The 21,892-nt window shown below is 30.0% G+C and overlaps 1 protein-coding gene across 1 annotated transcript in view; it reads right to left on the minus strand.

Annotated features, from left to right (window-relative positions):
- Positions 1-17,636, minus strand: part of Fam227b (family with sequence similarity 227 member B) — a 49,583-nt gene extending 31,947 nt beyond the window's left edge. The window contains exons 1-7 of the mRNA XM_046460734.1: positions 17,589-17,636; positions 15,312-15,365; positions 7,987-8,215; positions 6,409-6,473; positions 2,991-3,026; positions 2,409-2,513; positions 684-782 (exon numbers count right to left, since the gene is read on the minus strand). Coding sequence (XP_046316690.1) covers positions 684-782; positions 2,409-2,513; positions 2,991-3,026; positions 6,409-6,473; positions 7,987-8,215; positions 15,312-15,365; positions 17,589-17,636 — 636 coding nt within the window. The remainder of the gene's footprint in view (positions 1-683; positions 783-2,408; positions 2,514-2,990; positions 3,027-6,408; positions 6,474-7,986; positions 8,216-15,311; positions 15,366-17,588) is intronic.
- Positions 17,637-21,892: the final 4,256 nt, after the last annotated feature.

Here is a 21,892-nt window from a genome sequence, read left to right on the forward strand (position 1 = left end):
TTGGAATCTACTTTGTATGATAGATTAAAAAATATTGTGACTTTGCAGGTCATATGGCTTTTTGTTAATGAATGGAGTTGTGTGGAAGTGATACACTTTCACTCTTTTGCACCTTTTGGGGGGAACCAAGGTACCATGGACAATTTTTTAAAATATTAAGAATATTAGAATATACTTACTTCTAGTCAAACACTGTCTATGTGCTACTTATTTCCATTCTTATTATTTCCCAAATATCCCCTCTTTATCCTTTTAATCCTAATCAGAAGTTCTAATGCTTCTGAATCAAATAAAGACTCTCTATAACTGTATACTTATATTTTCAAACTGAACTTCTTCAATATCAGTGATTTATAGTGGACTTTCTGTTTAGTGTTTATCAGCACATTACAATTTTAAATAAATCCTCAATTTTATTGCTCACTACAGTGTTTGATTTCCTAATTTTTTCTGATTAAAAAAGATTTAGGATCTTTGAAATCATATGAAAGTCTTACTCCTCTGAAAAAGGAGACTTTAAACAGGATTTTTAAAGTCTACAAATATTACATACATGATAATTACGTTCAAAAACTAATCTCTATGAAAAGATAGAGAAACATTTTACCAGTGTTCTCTCTACCTACAAATTAATTATATGCTACAAATCAACTTATTAAAAAAACTTTAAAAATCTTATTTGCCTTAAATTTATGGAGAAACCACCACCAAAAGGAGTCATGCAAAAGAGCAATGGAAGATTCTGAGAGAAAATGACTCTTCCAGATTTTAAATATTCTTTCCTATGGGGAAAAAAGATACATAGAAACCAAATTAAAATATATTAAAGAAACATGTTAGTGTAAATATGCCTTATAAAGAGTATGTTTTCAATGTTCATGGACTATCACAGCCAAATAGATATTTACATGAGCCATGTACATATTAAACTTTCTAATAGTTATATACAAAGTAAAAGGTAAAATTAATTTTAATTCCACATTTTATTTATTAAACTGAATATATTTAAAATAATACCTCATTGTATATAACATATACAATTATTAATGATTAATAATTTGATTATAATAATGATTAATATAATGATTAATGGTTAATAATTTATATACAATTATTAGTAAATAATTTTACATTATTTTTAGTATTAGATCTTTGAATTATAATATATATTTATACTTATAGCATATCTCAATTTAAATACTATTATTATCAGAAATATTAAATCTATAGACTTCATAAAATACATATTTATAATTTTGTTGCACAATTGAGCATTATTAAATAATTGAGTCATATGCTATTTTTCAGATTTGTATATAAATTTATTAAAAGAAATATATTAAAAATTCAGGTTCTCAGTGACATCTACATTTCATATGCTCAATAACTATATTTGGCTAGTAACTATGCAAAAGATGATTTAGGATAGGCCAAGAATAGCAAAAATGCCATAATTTTTCCTATTTTTCACTGAAGACAAATGTCAACAATTAATCAAAAATATCTATTTCAATAAGCTGTCTTCATCAATATGTCTAAATATAGTGTTCCCTTTAAGTAGACAATTCATCAAAATTGGTTCACAAGGTTAAATCTATTTACCAATTTTGGTTTAAAATTGTAGATTCAAAGATCATTTTTGTTCTTCACAAAAGGTTATAAATAATACATTCAGTAGAATTCAACATCTATTTTAATAAAATCCACAAATATCAATTCATGTTCCTCAAATAAAAGTCAACAAAAATGACATCATGCAAACTTTTGTAGCAAGAAAATTATTTATCATGTATTTTGTGAAGCACTTCTTTTAAATAGGCCACTAAGTATAGTATGGACGTAACCAGTAGAGTTTTAACTTATATTTAGTACTTTTTAAAGAAAAATAATACATGTAATGTATTGAGACATAAAAAGTAGAAAATTTAAATGCAGTGGAAAAAATGATCAGTTTTATCTGTAAACATCCCAACCTCAACCCATCCCTGATAATCACTAGTTGACAACCTAGTTACCTTTCTATACCAGTATCTTTTCATCATTTGGTTGGTTACTCTGTAGGGATACTACAAAAAAATGCCCCAGAATATTTTTAGGCTTAAAAAGGAACATACAAAAGGCCTATGGAAAAGGGCTCTATTAAGTTATTTCAAGGTCAAAGTAGCAGGCTAAACTATCCTAAGCTGATGGAGCAGAAACAGAGGAAAAAGTACCTGTTATGGTCACATGTCAATCCAGTGTACACTAGCATCCTCAGACTCCTGAGGCACTAATATGGTGTCTAATACATTCTCTTTTGGTAAATGTATCTTGCTTAACACCTAATTTATCATAGCTTTAAGTAAAGGTGTGATTCATTAAATCATATTCTTAAAGTTTATTATACAATAAAAATAATATTTACATACATCAAAGTCATGGGCTTTTAAAATAAAAAGATAAATTCGTTTAGCATCCAAATGTCTGGGTAATTGAGTAAGCTCATTTGCTTTGAATCCTGAGAAGTTGCAACCCTAGAAAAATGGAAATATTATAGAATAGTAATTATTTCACTCTTCTTAGTATAGTAGTTTCATATGAATATATAAGACAGATACGTTTAACTCATTCTAATATAATTATTTTGTTTCAAGTTAATCTATTAAGAATAAAATATATTCCTCCTAAGAAAAATTTTCATATTTTTGCTTCTGAAAAATTAAGAGCCCTTTCATATTCATATGACAGATTCAAAAACAAAAAATAAATCAATAAATAAATACTCCACAATTCAGAACTAACTTTGGCCTGTATAAAAATGATCAAAAGTTTTAACTACACTATACATAAATATGAAATAGATAAAAGAGAAAGATTCTATACCTGTTCTCAATTCTCTTTTCTGGTACCTCTATCTATATTTATAGTTACATCTATATTATTACAAGCATTCTTTTAGCCCCATGTAATACTCCTAACGTACAATCTAGAAAAACAGAAATTTTGAATACCTCTATATTCTTCTGTGTCCCCATTTCATCTGCAAGCTGGAAAATATTTAAAATAAAAACTTAAAACTCTAAGTAAAAGAATTTTTACATGTTAAAATTCCAATTAAGAAGTCCAATAAAACATATATATTTAATTACAATGATTATTAATGCTTTTGTTGGTTTTAATTGATCTAAGGGTAATTTCAAGAGACTTTGAAAGTCATCTAATAAAATTCAAGGGTCAGAATTTTTAAAACTTGCATAAAATTTAATGAATAATATAACTACCAGTGTTCCAATATATGTTCCCACAACCTATAATAGGTTATTATTGACATTCAGAATTTGCTTTAAGACTACAGATTTAAAATAAAATAGTTTGTTTACATAATAAAAGTTTAGATTCTCTTTGACCATGATCTCTAGTCCTACTCTTTTGTTCCCATTTCTTTGAGATAGTCACTAAAATCCCTTTTTTTTTCCTTTTTGGCTTATATACCTTCCATTCATTTAAAAATACTTTCTCTCTCTCTCTCTCTCTCTCTCTCTCTCTCTCTCTCTCTCTCTCACACACACACACACACACACATACCCATACCCCACACATGCCCCAAAACTTCTTTTGTGTTTTGAAATTTTAAAAAGATATAAATGCACATATTACTTGGTAACTTGCTTTTTTCACTTAATATTAGTTTTGACAATTTACTAGAGTTGCTATTTAGGTAATTAGTTAATTTCCACAAAGTTTTCCAGCAACCTAACTCCACTGAGCAACATAAATTATAAATTAGCTAATAACTTTTGCAAGCTACTTTAAAAAAAGTTTTTTATTCTAATTTGTTGTATATGACAGCAGAATGTATTATAATTCATATTATACATATAAAGCACAATTTTTCATATCTCTGGTTGTATACAGAGTATGTTCACACCATTTGTGTCTTCATACATGTATGGGGTAATAAAGTCCATCTCATTCCATCCTCATTTCTACCCCCATGCTCCCTCCCTTCCTCTCCCACCTATTTGCCATAACTAGAGTTCTTCTAATCTTCCTATGCTCCCCCTCCCAACCCCACTACGAATCAATCTCCTTATATCAGAGAAAACATTAGGCAGTTGAGTTTTTGGGGTTGGCTATCTTCATTCAGCATTATGTATAAAACATCCAAAGGGAAAAATAATATCTTTATATTCTAAAAACTATTTTAAATTAGAAAGAGAGCTAAAACTAAGAACATTATTTTCTGAGGTTATTATCATTTTGGTACTGAAACTAACTACAGATAACAGGAAAAATAATAATGTATCAAACATACATGCAAAAATCTAAATAAAACAAAATAAAATCAATAATGCATTTAAAAAGTATAACCTAACAATGTGAGGGTGATTCAACTTCTGAAAAGTTGACAATATAATCTGCCATATTCACAGATTAAAGGATGAAAATAACTTCTGCTTTCACTACAGTGGACTCATTCCCTCTAATTTCAAACCATTGAGATTTCTTCAAGTTTTTGAGCCCAGTGATATTTACATTTAATCTACATCTACTCACATACATATATACTTTAATAAACTAGAAATAAAAATGTTATTAATGTGAAAATGTAAGTATCTAAATATTAAAAGTTATACTTAATAGCAAAGTACAAATACCCTTATCATAAATGCCAGAGATAGCATGATAAACCCGTAAACTGAGTAATATCTCCTTTAATTGAATAATATCTATATAGCAATGATAATTTTCAATAGAACAACACAGTTAATAACAGATTAAAAAACATTGCTATTATTGATGAAAATTGAAAATACCTAGGGGGGAAATAAAAACAAAGAATGTGTAGAACTGTTATGGAGAAAAATCACACAAATTTCTTGATGGACTTAAAATAACATGATTACAATTTATGCCCTTGCTAGAATAAATAACAGATAGATTAAAGAATTAAAGTCTTAAAAAACTACTAGAATAATACAAAAGAACACATGTGATTTTGTCTATGACTCTGTGATAAAGGAAGATTTCTAAAATATAATAACCCTGAAGGAATTTTGTAAAAATTACATATAATTGAAAATATAAAATTTAATATAGTAAAAAACACTTTTGGGTTAAGAGAAGGTAGGATAAAAATAACATATTATTGAAAAGAGCTAATATTTTTAAAGCATAAACAGCTCTTAGAAATAAAAATAAGCTCAAAAAAACATCAAAGTTCATAAACAGGCAATTCACAATAATAGAAACACAAAGCTAATAAAAACTATTAGTAAAAGACATGCAATTTATGGCATATACATAAATTATCAAAAATTTTGCCTATCAGGTTTATAAACATTAAAAAAATAAAATATTTAACTGGGCATAGTGGAAATGTTTATAATCCCGCTGACTAAGGAAGTTGAAGCAGGAGGATTGCAAATTCAAGGCCAGCTTCAGCAATGTAGTGAGGCCCAAAGCAATTTACGGAGACCCTGATCAAAATAAAAAGAAAAACAGGCTGGGTATGTGACTCAGTGGTTAAGCACCCCTGAGTTCAATCCTGGGTACCAAATACAAAAAAATATATATTTAATATTAGAAAGGGAATGGGTCACGTATCAATCACAAATTCAATTGTCAAAATATAAATTTTCTTAAGTTACTACTTTAGTAATTTATAATGAAGCGTAAGATGAAAACTTATTTGAAATTTTAAAAATAAAATGAAATGAGGTGTGTGGTTGTGAGAGACAAAGTCTTTTTATTGCTTTAACATTATGTAATCTCAGAACTTTTGTTTTGTTTTGTACCAGGGATTGAACCCAGGGGCATTTAACCACAGAGCCACATCCCCAGCCCTTTTTATGTTTTATTTTCAGACAAGGTCTCACTAAGTTGCTTAGGGACTCATTTAGTTGCTGAGGCTGGCCTTGAATTTGCTATCCTCCTGCCTCAGGCTCCAGAGTTGCTAGGATTCGATGCACATGTCACCACATCCAGCTTTTAAACCATAGTTTTGAAAAGGACTATGGACTATGTATAAGGAATTCAAAAGTATATTATAATTTTAATCAAAATCTCAAGGAGACTTTTAAATTTGACAAATATAATGGTCATAAAAATTTTTATTTTTTTCTAAAGGAAGAGGGCTGATTAATACTAGTAAGTATATTACAAATTGCTAAATAACCAAAGGATGGAATATTTATACATTAAATGAATCTTCAAATAATTTGTAATGTGAAGAGGCCAACACTAATTAATTGAATGTGAAAAGAAGAGTCCAGCTAGTTACTTAAAACACAGACATCATTGTTAGATAACCAAAGACTAAAAAGAATAATTTTTAAATATTATTAGTGCTTATCTGTGAAATTACAATGTTTATATTTTCTGTGAAAATACAATTTTTGAAAAATGATAAAAATATAAATATCATACCATTATCTTTTTGTGTGTATGGTACTTCTCTAGAAATGCCTTATATCTTTCCAATTTTTCATAACCTTAAAAACAGAATTCAAAACATATGTAAATATATCCTTTAGAAATGAAAAATTTCAATAGTTTAAAGAAATTATGTGAAACTATTCACTGAGATCAACTAATGATTTTCATAAACATAATACTAGTTATACTCTCAGTGAATAACTAGAACTATTACATATCTTCTGTTTTCTTTAGTTTTTCTGAAATATCATATTTCACCTAACATGTCTATGGCTCTTACTTCTCTATCTAAATTTTTATCTCAATCAATCTCTACTGAACAAGTCCATGTTTTTCAAACAGCTCAGTGACTTAGATTTGGTTATTTCATGATTACCTTAAATAAAGCACAATGCACAATGGTGTATGGCCAATAGAAAGGTTATGGATTTGAAGTTAGATACTTAGACTTAAATATAAACTCTGATATTTACATACTGAGAACAATGAATATATAGGTATATATTTATAATTATTATTTTTAAACCAGGAGGAATATTTGAAGAGATATGTTCCTATTTTTCTTTTACTTGTAGATATTTTATTTTAGAAAAGAATTTATGAATATATATACATATATATATACACACACACACACATAAGCTTCGTATGTATGTCTGTATATATACTGTGTATAGATATTGTATATATGTATATTCATATATGTGTGTATATATATATCCCACACATAATCTGCATATCATATACATATAAGGTATATATATATATAATTTGTATGAATTCAAAAAATGATAAAATTTTACAATTTAAAACAACATGAAAACTTAAAATAGAGAATTTAATAGTATATTTAAATGTTCTCAGAATTTGAAAAACCTAAAGTCAAAGAAGAATACTAAATATCTAAACATTATAACTATTTATTTAAAATAGAAGATAACCAGTATCATTGTTTTCAAGACTTCTATATGGCAAAGTTTCATTAAATCAAGAATAAGAACCACCATTAATACTTAAAATTATTCTTCGAAAAGTACACAAATCCTGAAAAGGAAAAATTATCATTATCATTACTTGCAGAATGCTTTTTACTCCTTCATTTATTCCTCACCATATTCTGAATACTCCTATAAAACCTAACCTAGCCCATGTGATCAACTCTTACCCTTTTTTACTGTTCGGCTTTAGAAATTTAGGTTCTTTTATCCTGACTCTTGAGGATTTGCTTGTGACTTTCTATATCAGTTGATAAAGTCTTGTTTCCATGTTTCCCTGATATTTTGCTACCTACACTCTAACTTTACAAGGTTAATAACTATTGTCCTAGTAACCCTATCTTTGAAACTACATGTTTGTGTTTAGCTGAAAATCTGTACTGAATCATTTTAAAATGAAGAGGTTTTAAAATATATATTCTTGTTTTAAGATATTTTAAGATATCTTTTATATTTTAAGATATTCTTCTTGTATTTCATTCTTTATGAGAACACATATAGAGGCAGCAGATAGACTAATAGACACCCAGACACATATACCATAACTTTACTTATTTAAAAAAATAAGGCTTACTTGTTTTGCAAATAACTTTGTCCCATTCAAATATTTTGGATGCATGGTTTTGCAAAAGAAGTGAACATTCCCTTAATCTTAACTCCATGTTCATGTCTGCTTCAAATATCTGAGGGACATTTTTCAATAGATGTGTATAAATTGAAGTAAATGAACTATCTTCCTTTATTTTGTTCATATCATGTACATATTTGTCTTCTATTAAGTGGATTTCTTTGGGCCAATAATCCTGCCAATGGAGAGGAAACAATTAAATCATTTTTAATAAATTTAAATAATAGAATTCAAAATCAATGAGCTAAACTTGAGATTTATTTCACAGCATTTTATTATTAAATTTTTAAAGAAAAGTAAGAAAAAATACTTCAGAAAAACTACCAGAGTTTTTATAAGAAATTTGTTTCTTGAATCATTTGAAAGTAAGTTGTTTATGGCCCATCATCTTTGAATACTTTAGCATATATTTAAAAAAATACAAATACATTCTCCTACAAAATAACAATATAACACCAGAATCAGGAAATTGGCATAAATATATTGTTTTTATCTAATCTCACTCTATTCGAGTTTCATCACTTAAACTAATGATGTGCTCTACAGAAAATAATCAAATTCAGAATCACACATTATGTTTAAACTTAGTGCCATTTTAGTCCCTTTGGGTCTGACGTAGTTTCTCAGTATGTTGGTGAGAGGGAGGAGGAAAGGTATGAGGCAGTTCTCTTAATTTTATTTTTTTCCAGCTTTATTAAGGTATAACTGACAAAAATGTACCTATTTATAGTACACAATATAATGTGAGGTTTTATTTATTTATTTATTTATTTATTTATTTATTTATTTATTTATTTATTTTTGAGTACCGGGGATTGAACTCAGGGGCACTTGGCGACTGAGTCACATCTCCAGCCTTATTTTGTATTTTATTTAGAGATGGGTCTCACTGAGCTGCTAAGCACCTCACTGTTGCTGAGCCTGGCTTTGAACTCATGATTCTCCTGTCTCAGCTTCCTGAGCCCCTGGAATTACAGGTGTGCACCAATATAATGTTTTGATGTGTGTGTGTGTATATATATGCTGTGAAATTTTTACCAAAGTAAAACTAATTAACACATCCATTACCTCATATAGGTTTTATATTGCTTTGTTTTTGTGGTAAGGAATTTTAAGACCTATTCTCAGCAAATATACATTAACTAGATTCACCATGCTGTCCAATAGATCTCCAGAATTTATTCATCCTGTCTAACCAAAACTATTCTTTAACCCATTTCTCCTACTCCCCCTATAAGCCTCTGACAATCACCACTGTATTCTCTGATACTAAGAGTTCCACTTTTTAAAAAATTCTACATGTAAGTTAAAACATGCAGTAATTGTCTTTTGGGGCCTGACATATTTCACTTAGCATAATGTCTCCTAGGTTCATCTGTGTTATTGCAAATGACAGGAATTATTTCTTTTGTAAGGCTGAATAATATTTCATTACATTATATGGGTATATATGTATATATGTATATGCATACACAAAAATATACATGTTACATTTTCTTTTTCCATTCATGTGTTGATGGACACTTAAGTTGATTGCATATCTTGGCTGTTGTGAACAACAGTTGCAATGAACTTGGGAGTGCAGGTATCTCTTTGACATACTGATTTCATTTCCTTTGAAGATATATCTAGAAGTAGAATTGCTGGATCATATGGTAGTTCTAATTTTTTATATTGATTCTTCCCACAGTTCCTCTATTAATTAACAATACCAACAGCACTGTCCAAAGTTTCCATTTCTCCGCATCCTTGCCAACATTTTTTTTGTCGTTTTGATATAGTCATTCTCATAAGTATGAGGTGACATCTCATTGTGGTTTTAATTTGTATTTCTGATAATAAGTAATATTGAACACCTCTACATAAACTTGTTGGCTATCTGTATGCTTCTTTTGAGAAATATCCTTGCCCATTTTTAATAAGGTTTTCTTGCTACTAAGTTGAGTTCCTTATATAATCATTTATCAGATGGATATTTTGCAAATATTTTCTCTCATTCTGTAGGTTGTCTTTTCATGTTGCTAATTATTTCTGTGGCATTACAGAAGCTTCTTAATTTGATGTGATCCCATTTGTTTATTTTTGCTGTTCTTATCTGTGCTTTTGTGGTCATATCCAAATTACCATTGTCCACACCACTGTTAAGGAGCTTTCCCCAATGTTTTTTTTTTCCCTAGTAGTTTCAGCTTCAAGTCTTATTTTAAAGTCTTTTAATCCATTTTCAGTTAATTTTTGTATATGACAAGAGATAAATGTTCAATTTCAGTTTTCATGTGAACATTATTATTATTCTCTGATTATTTTTTTGTTTGATATATGCTTTGTAAGATATAAAAGTAGCAACTCTGGGGCCCCATTTGCATGTAATATCGTTATCCATCTTTTCTCATTCAGTCTGTGGCTGTTTTTACCTTTAAAATGAGTCTTTTGCAAACAACATATAGTTGGATCTTGTTTTTTAATCCACTCTGCTAGTCTATATCTTTTAATTGGAGCACTGAAACCATTTTCATTCAGTATTTAAAAAGCTGCTTTTCAGCAAAGGAAATATTCAATAACATGAAGACAGAGCCTACAGAATGGGAAAAAAATCTTTACCGCCTGCACTTCAGATAGAGCATTAATTTCCAGGATATAAAAAGAACTCAAAAAACTTAACACCAATAAAACAAATAACCCAATCAATAAATGGACTAAGGAAATGAGCAGACACTTCACAGAAAAAGAAATACAATCAATCAACAAATACATGAAAAATGTTCAACATCTCTAGCAATTAGAGAAATGCAAATCAAAACTACACTGAAATTTCATCTCATTCCACTCAGAATGGCAATTATCAAGAATACAAGCAACAATAAATGTTGGTAAGGATGTGGGCATAAAGGTACACTCATACATTGCTGGTGGGACTGCAAATTGGCACAACTCCTATGGAATACAGTATAGTGATTCCTTAGAAAACTTGGAATGGAACCTTAAATTGACCCATTTATCCCATTCCTCAGTGTATAACCAGAGGACTTAAGATCGTCATAGTATAGTGATGCACCCATATCAATTAATGTGTATAGCAGCTCAATTCACAATAGCCAAGCCAGGGAACCAACCTAGGTGCCCTTCAATAGTTGGATGGAAAAAGAAAATGTGTGGTATATACTCACAATGAAATATTACTCAAGCCTTAAAGAATGAAATTATGGCATTTGCCAGTTAATGGATGAAGCTAGAGAATATCCTGCTAAGCAAAATAAGCCAATCCCAAAGAACCACAGGTCAAATGTATTTTCCAATATGTGGATGCTAATTCACAAAACCAATAATCTATAATTGAGTTGGCATCCAATTAGAAAGCTTCTGCACACCAAAGGAAATAAGGATGTGAAGAGAGCACCTATCCAATGGGAGAAAATCTTTGATAGCTGCTCCTCTGACAGATTTACATCCAGAAAACATAAAGAACTGAAAAAACTTAAGAACAAAAATAGTCTAATCAATAATTGGGAAAATGAAATAAAATGACATTTCTCAAAAGAAGATATACAAATGGTCAACAAATATATGAATGTTCAACATCCTTAGAAATGCAAATCAAAACTACACCAGAGATTTCATCTCACCCCCCATTAGAATGGTCATCACCAAGAATAAAAATAATAATTCCTTGGGGGATGTGGTATGAAAAGACACATTTATACATTGGACGAAAATTAGTACAATCACTTTAGAAAGCAGTAAGTAAATCCCTCAAAAAAGTAGGACTTGAACTACCATACGACTCACCTATCCAATTCCTTGGTATTTATTCAAAAGAACTAAAATCAGCATACTGTGGTGATACATGCCTACTAGTGTTTATAGCAGTACAAATCACAAGTTATAGAATTAGCCTAGTGCTGGTCAAAAGAAGAATGGATAAAGAAAATGGGACACAGACACACACGCACACACACAATGGAGCTTTATTCAGTCACAAAAAAAGAATGAAATTATATCATTTAGTGGTTAATGGATGAAACTAGAGAATATCATGCTAAATGAAATAAGCTAGAAATCTGGTGCAATGTTGCACACTCATAATCCCAGTGACTCAGCAGGCTGAGACCAGAAGATAGCAGGTTTGAGGCCAGCCTCAGCAACTTAGCAAGGCTCTAAGTAAATTAGTGACAGCTTGCCTAATAATAAAAAATAACTGGGAATGTAGTTCAGTGGTAAAATGTCCCTGGGTTCAATCGCAGAACAACAACAACAACAACAAGAAAAAATAAATAAATAAAAAAGAAAGAGAGAAAGAAGCCAAAAGCCAAAAGCCAGACTCTGCAATAGGGTAGAGGAAGAGGATTGAGAGAAGGAAGGAAAGGAGAGTATTGGAAAATATTGGGGTACAAAATCAAATTATGCTATATCCATATACCACAATTAATCACATACATATGTATATAATTATAATGTACTAATTAAAGTAATAATAATGATAATAGAATGAAGATCAGTAGATTAGAGCAAGTCGGTGAGGGAGGTAAGAGAGGAAGGAAAGAAGTGGTATTAGAGAATGAGACTGATCAAATTATGTTTTGTGCCTGCACAAATATGATATAATGAAACCCATTATTATGTATAATTAAAATGCATCAATAAAAATCATATTCAACAACACATTAAGGAGATTATACATCATGATCAAGTTGATTTCATTCCAGGATGCAAAGACAGTTCAACATGCAGATCAAAAAATGTAATTTACCACATAAATAGAATTTAAGACAAAGATCACATAATCATCTTGATAGATGTAGAGAAAACCTTCAACAAAATTTATAACCAATTTATGATAAAAACACTGAGGAAACTAGGGAGAGAAGGAACTTACCTGAAAATCATAAAGTCTCTATACCATAAAACCAAAGCCCATGTCATAGTAAGTGGGAAAAAAATGGAAAGCATATCCTTTAAAATCAGCAACAAGAGAAGGATATTTATTCTTCACATGTTTATTCAATATAGTACTTGAAATTTTATGCAGAGCAATTAGACAAGAGAAGGAAATAAAAGAGATACAAATAGGAAAGGAAGAAATCAAATACTACTATTGGTAGATAATATGTTCCTATACTTGGAAGATCAAAGAAGCTTCACAGAAGACTTCTAGAGCAAATAAACAAATTCAGCAGAGTAGCGGGATAAAAAAATCAACATCCTAAAATATATAAACAATAATATCCTGAAAATAATATCTTCTGAAAAAGAAATCAGGAAAACAATCCCATTGAAAATAACCTCAAAAAACATTTAATAATAAGTCTATACAAAGTTGTGAAAGACCTCTATAATGAAAATTATAGAACACTGAAGAAAGAAATTGAAGAAGACACCAGAAGATGGAAAGACTTCCATGTTCTTGAATAGGCAGAGTTAATATTGTTAAAATGACCATAGACCCAAAAGAGATATACAGATTCAGAGCAATTCCCATCAAAAAACCCAATGACAGTCATTACACAACTAGAATAAAAATGGTTCAAACATTCATATGGAAGAATAAAATAATAGCCAAAGCAATTCTGAGCAAAAGGGGCAATGTTGGAGATATCATAATACCCAACTTCAAATTATACAGAACTGTAATAACAAAAAAAAGCATGATCCTGACATAAAAACAGACACAAAGACCAATGAAATAGAACAGAAGACACTGAGATAAACTCACAGAGATAGTTATGATTCTTGACAAAGCCACCAAAACCATATCTGGAATAAAAGAGTCTTTTTAGCAAATGATGCTGGGAATACTGGATATAAAACTAGATTCTTATCTCTAACTCTGCACAAAGGTCAACTGAAAGTAGATCAAAGACCTAGGAATCAGACTAGAAAATCTATAACTGCTAGACAAAACACAATAGAATCAATACTCCAACATAAATGTTCAAGCACTGACTTTCTCAAAAAGAATCCTGAAATTCAAGATAGAAAACAAAGAATTAATAAATGGAATGGTGTCAAATTTAAAAACTTCAGCACAATAATAGAAACAATTAAGAGCATAAAAAGAGTGGAGGAAATGGGAGAAATTTTTTTGCCAGCCACTCTCCTGACAGTGGATTAATATCCTGAAAAAGAATTAAAGAACTTAGCATGTGCACACACACATGCACACCCCAAAACAAAACAAAACAAAAAAAACACCTACAAATTAATATATGGGAAAATGAAATAAAAAGACATTTCTCAAAAGAAGAAATACAAATGGACAACACATACATGAAAAAAAAGAGAAATGCAAATCAAAAGTACAGTGAGATTTCATCTCACCACAGAATGGTCATCATCAAGATCACAAATAACAAGGGGGAAGTATCTGGGGACTGGATTAGAACAAAATATGTATTTTGTTATAAAATTATAAACATTTTATAATTATGTCAGAATGAATCTTACTGTTATATATAACAAAATGAACCAAATAAAAAAGAATGCAAATAATAATAAATGCTGGTGAGGATGTGAAGGAAAACACTTATTCACTGATGGTGGGGTAGTAAATTGGTACAGCCACTAAGGAAATCAGTATGGAGGTTCCTCAAAACACTAGAAATGGAACCACCATATGAGCCATCTATACTACTCTTCAGTATTTATTAAAAAGAATGAAATTCAGCCTACTGTAGTGATATAAGCATATCTATGTTTATAGTTGTATAATTCATAATAGCCAAATTATTCATTAAGAATAATTTGGCTATTCATCAAGAGATGAATGGATAAAGAAAGTGTGGCATATATACACAATGAGGTTTTATTCAGACATAAATAATAATGAAAATATGTCATTTTCTGGTAAACTGATGGAAATGGAGAATAACATTATGCTAAGTGAAGTAAGCCAGACTCAGAAAGTTAAGGATCCTATGTTTTCTGTCATCCATGCAAGCTAGAGAGAAAAAGGGGGAAAAGAAGGGATCTCACAAAAATAGAAGGGAGATCAGTAGAGTAGAGAACTAGGTCCAGGGGGAAAGAAGAGAAATGGGAGGCACAGGGGAATGAAACAGACCAAATTATACAATGCACAGCTATGAATATATCCTAATGAGCCTACTATTATATACAATTATAATTAATTTATATATATAATTGTGCATAATATATAACATAAACAGATAAAATATGATGTAATTATTTCCAAATGAGACAATATTATTACAAATGTAAATTTAAAATTTAAACTATAAAAGAAAGATACATTGGCACATAAAGTAGAGTGTTCTACTCACCCAATTTTGAAGCTTTAAGAATTCTTCAATGCTCTTTGGAGGTACTTGTATTTTCTAATGAAGCAAAATAGATACTGTTCATTGACATAAATTTAGATTGTACTTATATTTATTTTAATAAAATATGGTACAAGTTATAATTTGTAACTTGTATTTATTTAAATAAGTACAATACTTATATTTGAATACTTCTATATATTTAAATATGGTTAAAATTTCAGAGCTACAAAGTATTAAATATTCATCTTTCAAGCCCCTGAACTTTAAAAAAGAACAGAGGTAAACATTTAAATTCTGAGCCTCTAAATCAAATTCTACAGTTTCCTTTGATGCACAAGTCTATAGAAAAATTCGACATGATTCTTGCTGAATGTCCTCATCTCAAATTCCTTCAAGAATTTCAAGACATTTTGGGCTATTGTAGATAGCATGGATAATATTATCCTCTTCCTGAAGTACTTTAAGAAGCCACATTAGTGAGATCCACAAAAACAATTTAAATATTTGAATGTTTAATAAGTAATAATCCTATTTTTATTATCTAGTAGTTTTTGTGAGTTGAAAGTAATTTTAATTGAGACCAAGCCTTGCTCCTCTTGCCTTACAAACTTTGCACACATTATTTCTTCTGCTTAGAAGTCTCTCTGTCCCTCTCCTTCCAATCCATTCTTGACTATTTAGCTCTTATGTTAAATATTGAATTAAAAGTCACTTTTTCTAGGAAGGTTTTATTGCCACAAAAGTTTCTTCATGTTAACATGAAGATTTCATAGCTCTATGAGGATAGAAATAATGGTGTAATCATGGCTGAATATCTAAATTTCACAGTGGCAGTACCACAGTCAATATATAAATACTTGCTGTGTGCATCAATTAATAAGTAAATGAGTAGATGAATGTGAGAAGTATGCAGGTATTTAAAAAATAACCATAAAAACATTTCTAGAGAATAAAAAAAAAAACAATGAGAAGGCAAAAATAAGAGGAATTCAGAAGTTTAATGCCCTAATGGTCATGAGAACATGGATGAAGAGATTGCATCATGTTTTTATTTACTAAAATATATATTTTATTTACTAAAACATATATTTCATATATATATAATGGCCAACATTATAAAATTATAGGGATGTGCTTGGTAAAATTACACATTTAAGATTAAAGGGGGTAGAGTTACGTCTCTTAATATTTTAAAATATATGATTAATATAAATAAATATGTGACTTATAAGAAATAATAATAAAGGTCATGTGTGACAACCATTACAAAAATAAGTGTTCAGATAGAACAAAAGATGAATAGAGCTGTCATTTGAATTTTATGGAAAAAAATGGGACTTGGGCTAGTCAGATTGAGAAGGGTAAGAGATATGCGAGATGGAAGACAAAGATTTAGAGACAGAAAACTGTTTATGATATATCATCAGGAATATTGCATATAACAGTTTGATTAAAAGGTACTATCAGTGTATTTTATTAGTTTTAATTAGTTACATATAACTGTACAATGATCTTGACATATCATACATTTGAATCAGATGGTATATAATTTCTTTTTTCTGAGTGTACAGGTTGCAGAATCACATTGGTCATGCAGTCACGTATATACCCACAGCAATAATAATGTCTATTTTATTCTGCTGTCCTTCCATTCCCCATTCATCAGTGTATTTTTTAATGCACAGAATTAATGCACAGTGTATTTTTTTAATGCACAGAAGTAAAACAATTTAAATGTTGACTTTTTTGCTTATAATGGCTGTTAAATTACTACTAGAATAAATTGAAAATAATACATTTCAATTAAAGGGAATTAGTAAAATGAGTTAAGGAAGTGAACTTGCACAGGAAAGTTTCAACTAATTTCAAAATAAAGTTCAATAGTTCTCTGGGATAAATTTAAAAGGAGATGAGGCATAAATTAAACAGCCTTCTGCTTTTGGTAGAATATAAATGATGCTCCATGGTAACAAGTAAAACATGGTTGAAATAAAAATCATTCTTTTCTAAGAACTTAATGAAAATCAGTGGATTACAGTTTGTACAACCAATTACATAATTCATGAAAATTCCCTTTTTTCAGAAATTATTAAGAATTTAAAGATGTTGACATTAGATCATTAAGTAGAGTGCAGGGTCCTTTAAAACATGAGGCCCTGGGCAACAGAAGAGGTTTCAAGTCCATGTCTGACTCTCCCTGGATGTTTTGATGACTTGAATTCCAAAAAGAGACATGCTGTTTAATAAACGACCATAAAGCTGTGATAGCTTCCTTACCTGGAACGCACTTCTGTTTTTCCCTTGAGGCTTCCATTGACCTGCCATGGTGCAGTAACTTTGCAAAAATGAACAGAAATTAGGTGGGCTCTAGGCATCAGTGTGAGTTGGGAGAACAATCTGGAAAGACATCAAATGCAAAAACAAATGGCTTAGTCAAACAATCCTTTTCGCTTATCCTCAGACCTTACTTTTGAATTTTTGTCAAAGAAAGCAGCAATGGAGGAAGGGGCTAGAAAAAAAAATTGTATAGATCAACACATTCACATGATTCTTATATTCCAGGGCCTGGACAAAATTGACTTCATTTATGAATCAAAAATATCTAAAACTTTAGTTCCAACTTGTTTCAGATGAAATATTGTCAAGATATAAGAGGTAGATATGAAGGAAGAGAGGTTGGAGGTTGAGTTAATCACAAGTGAACTCAATCTAATTAAATTTGCAGCTAACCCTGCAAAGTTTGAATCAACTTTGGAAGAATTTTAAGAGATCAGCCAGCCACTCAAAATACCAAAGGAAAAGGCTGTCTGAAAACTAAACAAAATTAAATTTTTGCCTCCACAATGTTTGTTATATAATGTTGAACACACAATAGAACAAGATGAACAGAGGAGGAGGAAAATGGGATGTGTAGTCCAGGGAAAACACTGCCAATATAAACCAATTAACTGGGAAAACAGTTATTGTAATAAGTAGGCAAGGACTTTAAAGCAACTACTATAAATACGTTAAACATTTTACAATAGTATGTTGACAATAGTAAATGAAGACATGGGGTATTTCAGGAGAAATGGAAATTCTAAAAAAGAAACAAATAGAAATTCTAGAACCATGTATACTCTACTAAGAAAGCTGGTTGTGTCTATAGTAAAATCAAGCAAAGTGGACTTCAAGACTAAGAGTATTATCAGACATAAATAAGGATATTTTATACAGATAGTGTCAGTTAATTAAGAAGTCATAATAATGTTAAATGTTTTTGTATCGAATAACAGAGCTTAAAGATAAAGGTAGCAGAAATTGGTAAAAACTAAAGAGAAATATAAACCACCTTTATAGTTTGAGATCTAATGTACCTCTCTGAATTTTGAATCAAGTATACACAAATACATAAAACAAAAGAAGATAAGAAGTTTGAGTAACATTATCAAGCTACTTAACCAAATTGATGTCTACAGAACAAACATATCACACAACTGTAAACATATTAGTCTTTTAAAGTAATTGAAAGGAAAGTGACCACGACATTCTGAGTGACCAAGAGATCTTTAGGCGGTGGTGTCTGATTGACAGGGAAGGAAGAGAGAAAGAGAGCAGGGAAAGAGAAAGAGGGAGGGAGAGAGCAGAGAGGAGAGGAAGGAAGGAGAGGAGAGGAGCACAAAGCACAGAGAGAGAAAGTGAGAGAATAATGAGAGAGAAAGAGGGCAAAGCTAAAGGGTTGTAGTGGTGGGGGTGGCCAGCAGGAGAGAGTTTTTATAGCCAAAATCTAATGGGGTTTCTGGGTCTGCAAGCTGCCTTGTTGACTGGCGGACAGTGATTGGATCATACAGTAGTTGCTAAGGGTGTCATCTTCTGTCCTCAGGCAGATCCGGCAGGGGCCAGAAGTGGGTTTCCATTGCACCAGATGGTTAGGGGTCCAATGTTCAGTCCACCCTGCAGCTAACATTTGTTCAGCCTGCTCCGCAACTAATAGTAATGGAACATGGGACTGGGGCTGTAGCTCAGTGGCAGAGCACTTGCCCAGCATGTGTGAAGCACTGGGTTTGATCCTCAGCACCACATAAAAATAAACAAATAAAATAAAGGCATGCATCTACAACTACAAAAAAAAAAAGTGATTTCTATGTAGTACAGTCCTCTTAAAAAGAAGTAATGCAACACGATAGACCTATGCTATATACCATAAGACCTATGCTATATACCATAAGACAAGTCTTAAAAATTTTCAAATAATTAAAGTTACTTGAAATCATTTGAATTCAGAGTATGTTCTCTGACTATATTAGAATTAAAATAGAAACAGTTGTGAAGACATTCAGAAAATCCTTAATTATTAAGAACTTAATTTCTAAATAGCATGGCTTAAAAATAAATAATAAGGACAATTAGAATTGAATGATAAAGGTAATGAAAATATAACATATCAACATTTGTGTCATATAGATAAAATTATGTTTAGAGGAAAGCATTTAGCTTAAAGTGCTTAGAAGAAAAACAATGAAAATAAAATGTAAAGAAAAATATAAAGATATGAATAGAAATAAAAATATAAAAACAAAAATCAAGAAAATAAAAGTTGTTCCTTGAAAAGATGAAAAAATTGAGAAACCTTTAGTAGAGGTAAACTTAGAGAGAGAAATATAAATGACCAATATCAGAAGTGATGAAGGGGGTTAAAGGTTATATAATTAAAAACTTTATGTCAGTAAGTTAAATAACCTAAATGAACGGGACAAATCCTTTAAAAATAATAACAAATGAAACAGATATAATATATTTGAATATCACAATAAATTTAAAAAAATATGAATTAATAATTTAAAATATTCCCATAAATTCCAGACCTAGATGGCTATGGCATAAAATAATCAAAAAAAGAAATAATAACAATTTAATATAAACTCAGAAATAGGGGAGGGAATAGTTTCTAAATCATTTTATGAAGTCAGTCTGACAAGGATATTAAAAAAGGGAAATTATAGATTAAAACATCCCTCAAGAAAATAGAGTTTAAAAATCTTTTAAAAATTACCAGCAAATTGAATCCAGAGAGGTCTAAAAGAATAATAAATCATGCTCAAGTGAGGTTTATCTTGGGGATGAAAAACTATATTATAATAATTTTATAATATATTTAATATAACAGTGTGGAGTATGATTCAAAACGTGGTAATCCTTATATGAATTTATTTAGATCTATGTAATTAACTGATTTTTATTCATAAGAATTTTGAAGACACATTATTCTAAAGGTTTATAGAAGACTTGCACATGAAGATTTTATATTAGGGGCACTGGGGTTGTGGCTCAGTGGTGGAGTGCTCACCTAGCACATGTGAGGCACTGGGTTCAATCCTCAGCACCACATGAAGAATAAATAAATAAAATAAAGGTATACAGAAAAAGATTTTATATTAGGGGTTTTTCATTTCAAACCTAGTATTTTCAAAACATATTTTATGATCATATCTTGAAAGAAGTCCTTACTTTCTGAGACTTGTTATTATTTTCAATGGCAAAGATTTTCAGTCATCCAGGTTTGAAATACAAATTATCTTAGACTCTTCCTTTTCTTTCCTTGTCCCGTATATTCCATCACCATAATTTATTTTTTAAAAAATTCCTTTAAATGAAGAAAATTATGTTTTGTCATATATGAAAAAGTCAAAATGAATTCCACTACTATAGATAATTATAATGCACTAACAAAAACATAATAAAATCTTTAATTATGTCTTCTTTTACAGTCCCAATATTAACACAGTTGGTTGTATTTATTGTTGATTATTTTTCCAAGTCATTTGTTTGTAAAACTGATTTCTTAACCTTTTCATTAAAGTAAAACATATGTACAGTAAATTGTACAAACTTTAATTATATTGATGGATAACTTTTTTTTTTTTACAAATGTCTGCACCTAAATAACCAATTCACAAGTCAAGACAGACAAAACCAGTAAACCAAGGTATATTATTGCCCCTTTCCAGTCATTCATTCCCCTCAAATGTAACCATAGTTCTAATTTCTACCACTCTAGATAATAAGTTTTGCCTATTGTGAACTTTATAAACGGTTCCTCTTTGGTTCTTTCACTTGACATTATGTCTGTAAGATTTATCCATGGTGTTTCATATAAAAGTAGTTCATGTTTTTCATCGCTGCGTAATACTCTATTATATAACATAACCAAAATTTGTTTATACATTCTACTCCTAATGGGCATTTGAATCACTTCCTATTTATGTGTTATTACTAATCAAGTCAATATGAACATTCTTGTTACCGTCTTTTGGGACTCTTGATATTTATGTATCTAGGAATGAGATTACTGGGTCAACTATAGTGTTGCCAAATAGATTTTCAAAGTGGTTGTACTTGTTTACATTCTCAATACAAGTGTATGAAAGTTCCAGTAATTCTACATACTAAGAATGTAAATTTTTTACTATTGTGTGTGTGCATGTGTGTGTGTATATATATATGTGTGTGTATTATATATATTTAATTTATATACATATATATATTATTTTTTATATACATATATATACGCATGAAATACAGATCCATTGTCAGGACAAAAA

Source organism: Marmota monax, unplaced genomic scaffold (assembly GCF_021218885.2).
Source record: "Marmota monax isolate L192 unplaced genomic scaffold, Marmota_monax_Labrador192_F-V1.1 WCK01_AAM20220418_F8-fsc00001, whole genome shotgun sequence".
NCBI lineage: Eukaryota > Metazoa > Chordata > Mammalia > Rodentia > Sciuridae > Marmota > Marmota monax.